We start from the raw sequence: 13,852 nt of genomic DNA on the forward strand, positions 1-13,852 counted from the left end.
GCTTGGATTTGTCACAGGCACAGAGCTGGAGTAAGACTTTGCAACATAACACAGGAGCAGTGCAGCCGGTGAGTTCAGTTAGTAATCAGATGACTATGAGCGAGACAGTAGCTTTACATGGAGGTCGTGTGATGACTTTGTGGGTTGAGGATCATTAGCGTTGTATGATAGAACTTCTGAAGTTGTGTGCAGACACGGGTGTGACAGGTAGATATGATCAGAGTGTTGCTATTGATTTAGCTGCCAGCTGAGTGCTGGGATTAACCGCTGAGCTAATGGAAGTGTCAGGCATCTTAAAAAGCTGAGCAAACACTTTTTCACATCTCGAGATAAACTACCCAGCATTAGATAAGACGGAGGTAAGCGGCCCGAAAGGTTTGTGCCCAACAGCAGAAGCAGATTTCAGATCACTCCAGATTAGAGTGATTTGTTGAATAGATGGAAACGCCACATAATCTTCACACCACACAGACTTGGAAGTCACAGGTTGGGGCGAAACCTTTATCACAAAGCAACTGTGCAATGTTTAGACTGAAGCGATTCCAGCAGTGATTCTGTATATATGGAGTCCAGCATGGCTACCAAACCTACAGGATCAAAGCAGGCATGCCAGATGGAGAAAATCACAGAATTGTGCTGTATTTTAGGCATTGAGCACAGCAGGTCTAAACCGCTCCAATGTCAGACAGTACATCTCAAGGAAATGATATTCCACTGAACTCCAAATATCTGAACAGCAGTTTGTTACAGAGATATCATGGCAAAAATGGATAGTGTTTAAGCAGGACTCATGGTATCATATGAATGTTGGTGACTTTTCTCAGTCTGAGCACCAGAGACAGTAGATCTTCAGCCATTAGTGTGTTTATTTGTTGAAGTTCAATATATACTTGTTGTCCAGAGTGTCCGTGTTTGGTGTCCAAAGCTTGCTTGATTAGTTTTAAACTTATTAGACTAACATAGCTAACAAGTAATGGAAGCTTATAGGCATCCTTTAAGAAATTGTCACACAGTTTGAAAACATATGGAATTATTAAGTACTAGCGTATAGCTTTAACACTGTGTGACACTGACAAAAGGATGTCTCAGAGCTGAAAAAAATTACAAGAGGCTGTCTTGAGTTATTATTTTTTTCTCAGGCATTCAAAAAAGAGCATCGGATACAGGGAGCTTTTTTTAGGCAATAAGGATGTAAGGATGGTGGAGATGATTCAAGGCAATAAGATGCTAATCAACACTGAATAAAAGCAAGCCATGAATCATGTTTGCAATAATATCAAGGCTATAAATACAGTATGATTTAAGTCTTTCATCGTTAGGCCAGATGAAATCATTTCAATAGAATTATTAAATAAAACATTTATTATTACTATCATGTCTAATTAAATTTAATTCAATTAAAAACCTTTGTCAAATTTTGTAGCTGTAAACTTTTAATTATTGCCATGTTTTTTCATTCTGTCAGGGCGTTCCAGTTTCCAAAGAATTTCTTGTCTTGGTTCTGTCTCCACCTGTCCACTGTCTTCATGTTTTTCCCTGAATAATTTCTCTGAATATTTATAATCTGGTGTTTCATTGTCTCATTGGGAACTTAGTTATATTACATCTGAGATTATTCCTTGTTTCGACACCTATCCGTTTATTCTAATATATTTTTATATGTTAATGGTGCTGTGACTGTGTCTTGATCCTATTGGTGTTTTTGTTGTGCTTTTGGTAGAAATCACACTTTACAGCTCCTTTACTTGATTTTTGCTTAAACCTCCCATGTTACACCTTCGAGCAAAAATAATCAAAGCAAATTTCAGCCACCAAACATGTAATGGTTAGAAGGAGTTAAATGTAAGGCGAGGGAAAACAGACTGAAGAATTTCTTTGCTTCAGAAATGTCATATAAAATATGTGAACCACTGAGGACATGGTTTATAAAATGCAGTTACTGGAAGAAGATGCGTGCCCAACACCCTTCAATAAATAAGCATTTATTTTTCAAAATCATGCAAGTCCATTGTTGTGTTTGAGTTTCCTTTACAGGTTTAACACACAGTTATGTATTCACAACTCTGAACAGCACACTCAGTTGTAACAGATTATTTTCCTATGAGGTTTTTTTTTTTTCCCATGATGTTTGTTATCAAAATTCTTTACATGAGTAAAATTCCACTTTTATAGATTGGCTCGAGCCAATGTTGTCGTTATTGCAATGGTTTTCACATTATTTTGTGTGACAAATAAGAAAAGCGCTTTCTTCATGGTCAGTGGAACAGGGTACGGAAAAGAAACAATGCAGCGATGGTTTTGGAGATGTGACGTTATAGTAATCGATATTTGATTGGATGATACACAAATCCAATAGTCAGATAGTAATATAAGCTTTGACTCCTGGGATGTAATGCGAGGTCATTCGTGTTAGAAATTGACTGACGTCCTGTTTAGAAGATCTCTGAGCTTCACACAGTTGACTCAGATGATTTGGCTTCTGTGGATGAGCATCGCTTTAGCATTAGCGTAGTCCATTCAGATGGAGATGCGTGTTCCTACAGTGTCTTGAGGAAGCCTGGACCGAAGCGGCTCCTCGGCTAATGACAGTGGCTGGTAATACACAAGAAAGCCCACAACACTCGGGTAGCATAGAGATATCGTAAATAATCTTAAACCTATAAAAGTGTCAGTGTGACCGTAGATAGTTTTGCGTCTTTTTAATTTTTCAAACGTTCGTCTTAAACTTGCATAATAAACATGCAAAAATGAAACATTTTTTTTCTTAGATTTCTAGAATTTGTATATAAAGAGTTAACTCTGCTGTTGCATAAATGCATTACCGAAAGAAAAAAAAGAAAGAAAGAAAGAAAGAAAGAAAGGAAAAAACAAAAAAAACCAAACAAACATAGAAATGCTGTAGGAAAGGGTGAGGCGGGGCTGAAATGAAAAACCTAACAGTAATCCTGACAGGTTACAAGCTCTCTCTTTCTTTTTATACCCAACACAAACTCCATGGCTTTATACTGAAGCACTTTATATGATCTTAGGCTGTGTTCACACCATGTGCTTTTTATACAGAAAAAAAAAAAACTGACTACATTTTGTGTTGATATGAAGATAAAGAATGGCTGAATTCATTATATCATTTATTTTAATACCTTACTGTATATAATACTTAGTAAATATCTTTCATTCCTCTTCATTAACTATTTTTGTCCTGGTCAGCGGATCCAGAGGCTATAATCACACACACACATTTACACCAAGGAACAATTCTGTATAGCCAATTTTGAGGTGAGAGAAAGGCCACAAATACTAGATAACTACCAGTAGATTTGTTTATGTTCAGCTAGTGCACTGATAACCTAATGTTGGCTAGTTAGCCATATGTAACACCGTATCTTTTGTTTAATTCAGGACGATTCAACAGGCGGGTTCTCAATGGACATTAGAGTGCTGCCAAGACAAAGATGTAAACATTAAATTATAGCCTATTTGTCATTGGGCTTCGCAACATGTCACGAGCAGGCAAAATGATTTCAGAGGCTGGCACAGACGAGCAATGCTTTGTTGAATGGATAATTGTGAGTTAATGTGTGTTTGTTGTCACAAAGCCAATAAGTATGTCCTTTTTGTTATTTATATTTCCTCTTTCTGATTTAATGAATGCTTTGTGTTTTATGCCTGGTAAGCTTAATTAAATTATTTAAGTTGGCTCACGTGCAAAAAGGCAATATAGATAACCAGGTGGGTGTTTCAGCTAATGTATCAGATCCACCATACTGCCACAATTAGTTAGTTGTCTAGATCTATTATTATTATTATTGTTGCTGTTATTAAATATTACAGTGGTACCTCAGGTCTTATACAGTCAGTTATATGGTTGTGCCCTCTCTCTTGGCTGTTTGCACTTGCCCCTGACCTGCAACCTGGTAGGGTGAAGAAAGGTTTATTCAGCACATTTGCTGTAGGAGATACAGCTCTGGCTAGTGGTTGTGGGAAAGTGTGAAAACACATTGTGAACACAGCCTTACAAGTATTTCTACTTACTGTCATACAATTCCATTTTGTCTCTCCACACGCACACACACACACACCCACACACACCTAATTATATACCTACACTAGCAGTACATTGCACCTATTATAGCCCTCTTGACTTCCCTCTATCTGCTTCTATGTCTATCTATTCACCTCTCTCCCTCTGTGCTCCCTCTCTCTCTCGCAGCTTGCATAGCTCACCCTTTGCTTGGTAAGGCACTGTGTCCCTTCTGTTGCCCCTGGCCAATATCATGGTGCCTGTCTTTCTTTAGTATCCATCCATCCATGCACTCATCAGTTCATCCTGCCAAACAAATAAAGAGACCAAGAATGAGCGAGATGTCTTCCCTCCACCGTCTCTTCCTTTTACATCATCCGTCCACCTCTTGCTCTCCCTCTCGTTCTTGTCCCATCTCTCTCTCTTTCTGTTTTTGCTCGTCTTTATGGGTTTAATAAAGCAAATGTAGAATGGAGAAGCGTTCAGGCTCTCTCTCTCTCTCTTTCTATCTATCTCTCTCTCTTTGTGTCCCAGTAGCTTTTGGGAACAGTTCAAACATGTTAAAAATCTCAAACGCTTTCCAAACTAAACTGTGTCCTCCTCCACGTAGGTCCCAGAGAAACAAAGTCCAAGGGACTGGAGTCTGTGCGTGCATGTGTGTGTGTGTGTGTGTGTGTACGTGTGTATGTGTGCGTGTGTATTAGTTGAGCTGGTCCTCATATTGTTTGCGGAAGCAGTCTCCGGCCGGGAAGAATTCCCAGCAGCGCTCCTGGTACATTTTCCAAACATAGGACTCCTGTAGCAGACAACAGAGGAAGTAATGAATGACAGGAAATGAAACTGCATGATTTAGACAACACGCTGGCTGAGGATTACGAGTGATGATTTATTTGAAACTAGAGAAGAATCTGTTATGCCTATTGTTCTGTCAGAAGAGGTTGGGAGAATGATTTTAAGTTAAGACTACTTTTTGTGTCATCCAAGGTAGAACAAAGTATGAAGGTTAACAGCATAAACACAAAGAAAGAAAAAAATGATAAGGAAAATAACAATAAAGTCAGATCCATAGCTGAAGGTACAGATTTGGAAGTTAATCGTTTGATCGAGAGAGAGTGGGGGGAAAAAAAATCAAGGAGAGGAAAAAAAAATCACAAAATGAGTTTACACCACAGATAGCAGCATCAGAGAGAGAGAGAGAGAGAGAGAGAGAGAGAGAGCGTGAGGAGACTGTGTGATTGATAGCTGATGAACTGGTAGATTACCTGGCCTGTGTGCTCCGTTTCATCCTTATTAATGAGATACATCACAAAAAATCTGAAAAATAAATAAATAAATGGAAATCCATTAACATAAAAATCAGCATAGCTGCATTCTGGCACACTGCCCGTCTGATAAACTGGGAAAAAAACCCTGTTCAATCAGAGGATTTTAAGCTCAACGTAAGTGCACTATTCAGAGTCATGGAGGACAGTTTCCTGTTTCTGAGGCATGATTTCTTTCTGGGTTTTTTCCCTAATGTTATTAAGAGAGTAAACTGTTAAAAGGAAGGAAAATATGGAACACTTTAATAATACTGTTTAATAACTCTTTAATAATACTGGAAATACTGTTTAAGGAAAATGTGTATAAGCATGTGCTGAATCTGTCTAATCTATCATTCCTTTTATACCATATGTTATTTATTATATGTTATATTACAGTTACATTTAATGTCATGGAATATCTGTAATTTAGCGCCTGTGATCCGGTTACATAATAGACGCTATCAAATCTCTCTTTATAAATCAAAGGCATAAAAAGGCAACTAGTTCTGTCTGAAAATTTGACCATATCGACGATTACACATCCTTTTTTTTTAAATGTAATATATAGAAATGATAATATATTAAACAAGCACTGTAATTAATTACACAGAACTATTGTCAGAGCTGCTGTACTAAAAAAATCAACCCTCTGACCAATCAGAATCAATCTATAAAACTATATAAATGGTATATTTTATTAACTTATTGTTAAGAAGTCTGGCTTATACATTTCTAGGGAATCATTATATATGCAGAGTGAAAAAAAGGAGGCCAAGATTGTAATTGTAACTTTCAGTGAAGTCATAATGGCTTCTTTTGTGGAGACAAAGAACCAGCAGTGGTGGAAGAATAAAGTGGAACGTGGATGCAATCAGGCAAGACACTAATTGAGGTGACAATGAAAAAATCTATGAAAAAGTATGTAGAGGTTATGACTGCACTGACAAAGGTGGATTCCTATATATATATATATATATATATATATATATATATACTACCAGTCAAAAGTTTGGACACACCTTCTAATTCCATGGTCTTTCCTGATGTTTATTTCTTTCTACATTGTAAAACAATGCTGAAGGCGGCCGAAATACACTATAATGTTCTCTGAACAGTTGATATTGAGATATGTCTGCTACTGATGCTCTGTAAAGCCTTCATAACGGCTCTAATCTGAGGTGAGCAGAGGTAAGTTTTGGTCTTGCTTTACTGGGATGGTCTTCATGTGAGCCAGTTTCATCATGGTGCTTGATGGGTTTTGCAAATGCACTTGACAATACTGTTCTTGCAAGAACTATTCCAGAACACCTGACCTTCGTGTCTTAAAATAACAACTGACTGTTTTTTGTTGTCATTACATATGGATTACTGAAGTCCATGTGTGTTATTTCATAGTTTTGAAATCTCCAGTATTGTTCTAGAATGTAGAAAATAAATCCCTAAACAAAAAACATTGAATTAAAAGGTGTGTCCAAACTTTTGACTAGTAGTGTACATATAGATTACACATGAACATGCTGCTGAAAGAAATCTAATGTACTGTGTTCACACTTTAAATAAAATGAAAACAGATTAAGGTCACTTTTACCCATGAACTGGGCTCTGCCATCTGAATGAGTTTCAGTCATTTTATTTTTATGTTTATTTCCAAAAATCAAATGAAGCTTGTGTGTGAATGGCAGAAAGCATCTGTTTCCCTGGTCTGAGCTGTGTACGTGGTTACGACACACGCAGATACAGAGGAAGCAGGTAATTAACACAACTCTTCCTCACACAGCAAGGGTCTTCCTCGCTGCAGGACAGCTCTTTAGAGAGTTCTTACACATTCTTATTGCCTCATGCTGTTATGTTATGTGTCATCACTCTCTCGGTAGGCTCATTTGCTGTAGTTTTATAATAAAATTCTTCACAAACAGTCTCTAACTACACTGTTAGACACCATGCTGTTGCTCCCTTAAGCACACGATGTTCGTCAAGAAGGTGTGCAGCTTTCTGTTGTGTGCATCTCTTTAGAACACACACACTCTCACACACAGCCCATTGTTGCTATTACCATAAAAATATGTTATACAGCTTATGTATATCTTTTTCTCTCACCACACACACACACACACACACCCCACATATAAAGAGTACTCACAGATAGTTTGCCAAGTTGTGCTCCTGTAAGGTGTGTGTTTCGAAGCCGTGAGGGACTGTGTCGAAATAGTCGTTTCCAATCCCACAGATGAAACACTTAGTCTGCGTGAGAAACCAAAACACAATGTCACGCACTGTACATAAGGAAATACACAGTTATGGACGATGTGCAATATCATAGCACACATTTTCTAACGAGCTCTGTGTTCCACCATATTCAAAGCAAATATTCGGTCCAACCTCAAAGCAAATGACACTCAGTTGTATATGGAAAAAAAACAACAAAAAACCGGTGTCATAGAAACCAAAAAAATGTCAATGCAGTGATGCAGCCAGTAATTATGGTTATTAGACAGAGGTAATGCTTTGTTAAAACACATATTTTGTAAAGGCTCTTTATCAGAGGCACATGGACTGTGCAGTGACTCTTCAGTGAAGCAGCTGGAATCCATTAGCCAGAGGCGAGAGGAGATATATCGCCCACTGAAGACGCAATTAGAAACAAATTTAATGGACAGCCAAGAAGTGATGTTAAGTTTCTACAGTGGAGAGGTAAAACAAATAATTTTGCTTCACCTATACTATGTGTGTGTGTGTGTGTGTGTGTGTGTGTGTGTGTGTGTACACTCACCTCCATATCCTCCTTCACTTGTTCCTGCTGGTCTCTCAGCTCACCAAATGCATCAATGATCAGACCTATCACACACACACACACACACACACACACACACACACAGAGTCTCCTTCATCATGCAGACTAATAAATGTTATTCTTATCATTTCAGCAGTGATCACTGTTATTATCCAGTATATTTCACATGCACTTTGTCTCACCCTGAATGATGGCGAGGAGGATGACGATGACAAAGAAGAAGAAGGTGATGTCGAAGATGATGCGGTAAATCTCATATTCGTCACCTGCAGGATCCTCAATCTGATCGCCGATGCCACCACCCGCGCGTACGCCCACGTACATGTGGAACATGTAACACTGCCAGCATAACACACATACACACACACACACACACACACACACAAAATCAAATGTGCACATACACAAGTAAAGATAAAAATAAATAGACATACTTCTATGGAAGAAGTAACAATAATGTAGTCAGTTTACGCTTCTTTCCAACAGCACATCATCAGATGGAATATGTAACACAACTTACAATGAGCTTCTTTAACCTAACCCTTGCTCTTAAACGTGCAGACACTTCTCCGGCTTTGCTAACGACTGGATAGTTTGGATTGTAGGGCGTCAATTAAATGTGAAATCGAGTGAACTTTACGTGACTCTGTCGTCGATACTGCCGAGCAAATGACTGGAGTGTAGTAACAGAAAACACAGCGGTTCTAAAAGGGGAGATATAATTAGCAAACACTTAAGAAAATGACTTTAGGAAAATATCTTTCCTATTTATCTGTCTGTCTGCAAGACACTGAACAATTATCCTACAAATGTGGAGTGAGGGAGTGTATAGAGGATGGGATAGTAGCAGGTGGCCATTATGTGTGTAAACAATGGCTTCATGTGTTTTTTTTCCTTCTATTTTGTTGCATTATAACCTTTTTAGGGGGTTTGTACCACTTGATTTAAACAACATGTGGGGTGAATACTTATGCACACTTACAATATTTTAGGGTGTATGAATGGGGGTCATGCCAAGACATTTAAATGTTTCCCTCTATCCTGGTCTCAAAACTCTGGCAGACTAAAAGAGGTTCTCTTCCCTGGTATTTATCCATTCCATGCATCTTCCTTTCAACCAGATTTCCAGTCTCTGCTGATGAAAAGCATCCCCACAGCATAATGCTGCCATCACCATGCTTCACTGTGGGACTGGTGTTCTTAGGGTGATGATGATGTTGGGTTTGCGCCATACATGGCGTTTCCCATGATGAACAAAGAGCTCAATTTTAGTCTCATCTTCTTCCATCTATCTGGGGAGTCGGCTTTTGACGAAATCCAAATGTGTATTTTTTTTTCTTCTTAAAGCTATGGCTTTTATTTCTTGCCATTCTTCCATAAAGCCCCACTTTGTGGATCTTTGCAGCTTCTTTAGTGTTATTTCTGGCGTCTTTTTGAATCTCTGAATAATGCTCTGCTTTCCCAGTCTGTCAGTTTTGGTGAGCAGCCTTCTTTTGTTAGGTTTTTAGTGGTTCTAGGTTCCTTCCATTTTGCTATAATGGATTTCATGATGCTCTGTGGGATTTTTTAGACCCTAAACCTGATCTGAAATTCTCCACAACTTTGTAGCGCTCCTTGGTCTTCATATTGCTAGACCCAGTGGCCTTTCAGAACAGGGTTATTTATACTCACTTTATGTGACATGTTGACTGCACACAGGTGAACCTTAATCAACTAATTATGTGACTTAATTGGTGGAACCAGATCTTATTTAGGGTTTCAAAATGGTTGAATACATATGCACTCACAACGTTTTCATATTTTCAAGGTATTTTAAGATACTGAGACAATTTGAACTATTTTCTAAGGTCCATTACATAAAACGCAAATGAAGATCTAATTTTAATATCAGGCCGTGATGCAACAAAACAGGAAAAACACCAGGAGGGATGTATACTCTCACAAGGCACTGTATGCACACATAATAGCCACCTGTCACTATCCTGTCCATACACTCCCTCACTGCACATCACGGCTCCATGGAAACAGTACCATGTGCTTTTGTTGTATTAGTTCCTGTTCTAGCCTTAGCGTTATTAGTTAGTGTCCTAATCCTGTTCAACTCTTGCCTGATTATCTGACGACCCCTATTTCATATTAGTCTCGCTTTAATTGCAGTAGCCTGTTCTGTTCAGGTGTGACCTTTTGTATGCTTTTAAATAAATATATAAGAACATTTATCTTCACCAAGCATTAAATGCATTAGCATTTTAATAATGTAAACGTGTACTTCCATGTTGGCTTGTGTTTTGACAGTTCCTCCTCAGCTGAATATGACTGAAGCCTGAACATTTTGTAGTAGCATGAAAATGACATTCTGAGCATTATATACACTCTGTTCAGATACACACAGCCAAACACACACCCACACACACACAGGGACCAGAAGGCTTTTTGCAGCTAGAGGCACTGGTCGTCATTGCACATGAGCCTGTGCTTCCTTTTCTAGTGGATGTCCAACCCCTCCACTGGAGCACAGAAACACACACTGTCTGTCCTTAATAGGAGATACACTGAGATTGAGAGAGAAAAAGAAACCGATAGAGAAAGATGGATACCGAAAGCCATCGGCAGTTTGGATCCAGCATGGACGAGATATTGTGCTGAATCATAATGGTGAGTGCAGATCGAAAAGAAGGATATTTGAAATATTATAAGACACAATTATACGGTGGTTTCACACTGGACACATTTGCTGTGGTCTAAATCCAAGTGTGATTGCACCCAGCACCCCCTGCAGCATTGGTCTGGTTTCAGGCTCCCTTGATTCTATCAAACTCTGGTCCATTTGTCATCAGAAAACACGCATGGGGGAACACCATGTTTTTTAAAAATGATTTTATTGAAATATTATGTACAGTACATCTATTCCATGTCCCACAGCGTTCCCCTGTCACTCATGGTACATGCATGTTGTGAAAACTAATGATGTTGCCATCGGCTAAAACACGCGCAGAGGTTATTATACTTCCTGAACATATGCAAAATTGTGATCATAAGCCTGGAAGTCGCGGCTCCAGTGCAACACAGCTCAGACCACCTCTTAGACCTAGAGGCAGTTTTCAGGTTCGGGACCAAGGTGCGATTCTCAGTCCACATGACAGTTTTTACATTAACTATTTTCCATGCAAATCTGTTTCGAACTAATTTAGCAGTGTGAGAAAGCCCGCTAACTCATGTCAATCACATTCTACTCTATTGGAAGTTTTTCATGTCAGTGTTTGGACAGCTTTACCATAAAGGTTTATTAGTCGTAATGTATTATAGCTACACTCGGTATACAGCTTCTCTTGCTCTGATGCCAGATTCAAATCATCAATTCATCAATAAACTAAGATGAACTGAACAATATACTGATTTGAGCGAATTTGCATTTGAGGTGAATTAGCACTGCGAAAAAGATGGTGACATCCCTTTTACCCCGACAGCAAAATTTTTAACACAAGTATATGATCGATTTTGGCATTATTTTCTTTAATCACATGGAAAAAAGCACATGGCAGGTAATAGTGTATCTGTAGCTTTTTAGAATAAATTTGCTGGACCTGTATTTACATTTCTGACACCCTTATCTCATTTTATACAACTAAGAAACTTAAGGGTCTTGCTAGCTTGGTGGATCTGGGATTTGAACTCACAACCTTCTGATCAACAGCCCAGCACCTTGAACACTAAGCTACCACATCCCCACTACAAAGCCCATAGCAGTAGCCTTAGCAGTATTAAAGGAAGTTGCAAGTTTCGTTTGCTCTGTTGCTTCCTGTGCGCTTTCACCCTTGATGACATATGAATGGATTTCGTGGCAGATTCTGATACAGCGTAAGACTCTTATAAAGCTATTGAACATGCAATCACATGTTGGTGGAATATGATTAAATGCTGAGTATTATATGCCATGCAGTGCTCTGAGGAGCGCTAGTGGACGAGTAACGCAAGAGTAGAAGATACAATGCTATATATAAAGATATAATGTTTTAAGAAGGTAGTAGTTTTATTATTTGATATATTTGTTGTTATGGATTTGTTTTAATGGTGCTTTACAAGCAATAATAACAGATGTTAGATGTATTGTGTCTTTTAATGTTAGTTTTAAATGATTCTAGTTTTTACACAGAATATGGTAAGTTTTCATTGTTTAATAGTCTGTGTTTTCCCTTACAGGGATGTGGAGATACGATTTATTTTGTTTCATTTTCCCATTACCTTTGTGTTTAATCTTGTGTTTGGAATTGTTTGGTACGGGAGAATTTGGAAACATGAAAAACTGAGATGAGGATAACGGCTACATAATACTGACTGGTTGTTTCTTTTCCTTGACTTACTGTGCATTAGACTTTTTTTCTGTTGTTTCTTCTAGGTTATGTGTGGGATTTCTTTTGAACCAGCACTGCCCACCAGCGTGTCCTCACTGTGTGGATGGTGGTGTTGAGGTGGTTGGGATCATGCAGTGGTTTGGTCACTTTATCCTTTGGTTTTATTTTTCTGTAAGTTTGCAGTGTGATTGCTGCGGGCTTGATTGTGGTGAGAGCAATGCCACTTCTCTTCACAATACAGGTAATGTTTTTTGTTTATTTACAATTTTTTTTTTCCCCTCTCTTCTCTTTGCGGGCAGTCATTTGCAAAGGTCAGTGATGTATTTTAAAATATGGAATCAACTGAATAAATACAGTAGATAGTCTGTAATTGTATTCACATGCTATATTTTCCTAGATTTTATAAATATGGCTTCCCATTTTATTGTGCAGCAATTTGCATTTTATTTCCATATTATTCTATCTTATTTTATTTGAATATTTTTGACTCTTGACTCTTTATCCATGGACAGTTGTAAAAGCATTACACTACACATGGTACTGTGTAAATAAAATCTGGTTTTTGATAGCTCATAAAATGCAATCTAATCATTAGTTCTAACAGCCTACAACATTTTATAGCAAATAAATATGCTGAACTCAAATCTAAATATACAAAGGGGTAAAGCTGAGCTGCTCTGTTCATCTTAAGAGTGGAGCTCAATTCAGGGCCAAAAACAACATCAACAGAAACCTGAGGTGAAGAAACTAGCTAGCCAGAACCGCTGTGGGAACACTTATAAAAATGACAGACTGTGCATTGAAACAATCACAGCAGAATAAACACACAAGTATACCAGCAAGTGGTCTCATTTATCAAGCTGGATATGAGCAGACCATACAAGCGTTTACAAAAACAGGTTAGTGTCCTACTTGTGCTCCTGGGTAAATTTATGCATAAGACGACTGACAAAACTGTTTAACTTTAAATCATCAAATTTGCATGGATTACTGAACATTCATATCTCATGTTTATTACGTTTACCCCATTTACCAGAGAGACTTACAAACAAGCTTTGGAGTCAAAAACATCCTCATGTTACTTCACTAGATCAGGGACTGAGAACACCATCAACCATAAATTAACAAAAAATAAACTAATCAATAATTAATCACACATTGCATGAGATGTAAAAAATCCCTCAGCTAAAATAAGATTCAGGTCTTGTTTATAATTATTAATATCATATATTATTACATTTTTCATTCCCGTTATAGTGAGTCATATTATAGTGAGTCAAAATAAGTTCAATTTTTTTCCTGAACCCTGAACGTCTAGTGCAAAATAACTCAGACCACCTCCTACACCTACAGGTAGTCTCGGGTTATAGCAAGGTGCAGTTCT

The 13,852-nt window shown here is 38.1% G+C and overlaps 1 protein-coding gene across 22 annotated transcripts in view; it reads right to left on the bottom strand.

Moving 5' to 3' along the window:
* Positions 1–1,966: 1,966 nt before the first annotated feature.
* The window catches only part of ryr2a (ryanodine receptor 2a (cardiac)), a 170,352-nt gene continuing 158,466 nt past the window's right edge, over positions 1,967–13,852 (bottom strand). For all 22 annotated transcript variants that reach the window (XM_058406215.1, XM_058406216.1, XM_058406204.1 and 19 more), the window contains 5 exons: positions 8,299–8,455; positions 8,096–8,160; positions 7,466–7,566; positions 5,284–5,335; positions 1,967–4,817 (listed from right to left, as the gene is read on the bottom strand). In XM_058406215.1, the coding sequence (XP_058262198.1) occupies positions 4,722–4,817; positions 5,284–5,335; positions 7,466–7,566; positions 8,096–8,160; positions 8,299–8,455 (471 nt within the window). In that variant the 3' untranslated portion in view covers positions 1,967–4,721. The remainder of the gene's footprint in view (positions 4,818–5,283; positions 5,336–7,465; positions 7,567–8,095; positions 8,161–8,298; positions 8,456–13,852) is intronic.

This window comes from Hemibagrus wyckioides, linkage group LG13 (genome assembly GCF_019097595.1).
Source record: "Hemibagrus wyckioides isolate EC202008001 linkage group LG13, SWU_Hwy_1.0, whole genome shotgun sequence".
Lineage (NCBI taxonomy): Eukaryota > Metazoa > Chordata > Actinopteri > Siluriformes > Bagridae > Hemibagrus > Hemibagrus wyckioides.